This window comes from Brassica oleracea, chromosome C3, assembly GCF_000695525.1.
Source record: "Brassica oleracea var. oleracea cultivar TO1000 chromosome C3, BOL, whole genome shotgun sequence".
Taxonomy (NCBI): domain Eukaryota; kingdom Viridiplantae; phylum Streptophyta; class Magnoliopsida; order Brassicales; family Brassicaceae; genus Brassica; species Brassica oleracea.
Genome location: NC_027750.1, coordinates 3,857,940 through 3,859,038, shown reverse-complemented (window position 1 = coordinate 3,859,038; position 1,099 = coordinate 3,857,940). Strand labels below are relative to the sequence as shown.

Here is a 1,099-nt window from a genome sequence, read left to right as displayed (position 1 = left end):
AAAAATCCCGATAGCTTCGTCATCAAGAAAACGGAGCAACTGAAGTACGACAACAGATACCTGGTTTCACCAGTAGGGCATGGGGCAGGAGGCCTAATTCTCTTATGGAAGCAAGAAATTAATCTCCAAATACTGAGTGCATCGCCTAATTGTATTGACACTTGTGTTACCTATGAAGGAAAAGTCTTTTATGCCTCATTTGTGTATGGAGATACTAATAAACCAAAGCGAAGAGAACTTTGGGATCAACTGATCTCTCTAAACTACTCCCGTGAATCTCCATGGTTTGTGACTGGCGATTTCAACGACCTAATCAATAATACTGAAAAGGAGGGGGTCCAGAGCGAATGACCTATTTTTACCAGGAAAAATAGAATGGGACGTGGAGAAAATTAGGCAAGTACTCCCATTTGAAGAACAGAGGATCCTAGCAATAAAACCGAGTTTAACGGGAGCCCCAGACAAGCTAATCTGGTTGAACACTGAATCTGGAAACTTCACTACAAAGACGGGGTATGCAGCAGCTCTCCTGCCACGTGATACAACGCTTAACTAGAACTTTGATTGGCGAAAGAATGTCTGGAAACTTCAGACCATGCCGAAGATAAAACTCTTTTTGTGGAAAACGTTCCATGAAGCTCTTCCAGTGGGAGAGGCTCTGCTGGCTAGACATATACAAGTAGATGGAAAATGTAAAAGGTGTAATTTACCTGAATCTATAGATCATCTGTTCCTTCAATGTGGGTTTGCTCAACAGGTATGGAACTCTGCCCCTGTGTTCCCTGCTATTGAGATCAGTGGATCTTTAGATTTGGAGCTAAAAAACCTATGGACAAGCCTCTGCTCGAGGAAATCTTTACCTCCCACGGGAGTGGTGTTGGGCTGTTTGGCTCCATGGATCGCATGGCAACTGTGGGTAGCAAGAAACCAACTCGTATTCAACAACAGGATCATCAAAGTGGAGGAAGTGATTTTTAAAGCCATTGCATCAGCTCGAGAGTGGGGTCACAGTCAAGGATGTACCACCCAGACTTCAAAGCCGGCGATCTACAGTCAGTCTGCGTCCACGCCCGGAGTCTGCCTTGTCAAGTCAGATGCA

At 44.6% G+C, this 1,099-nt stretch overlaps 1 protein-coding gene across 1 annotated transcript in view; it reads left to right on the top strand.

Annotated features, from left to right (window-relative positions):
* The first annotated feature begins 595 nt into the window (after positions 1–595).
* Positions 596–1,099, top strand: part of LOC106329688 — a 7,384-nt gene continuing 6,880 nt past the window's right edge. The window contains exons 1-2 of the mRNA XM_013768355.1: positions 596–679; positions 758–1,075. Of these exons, the coding sequence (XP_013623809.1) occupies positions 596–679; positions 758–1,075 (402 nt within the window). The remainder of the gene's footprint in view (positions 680–757; positions 1,076–1,099) is intronic.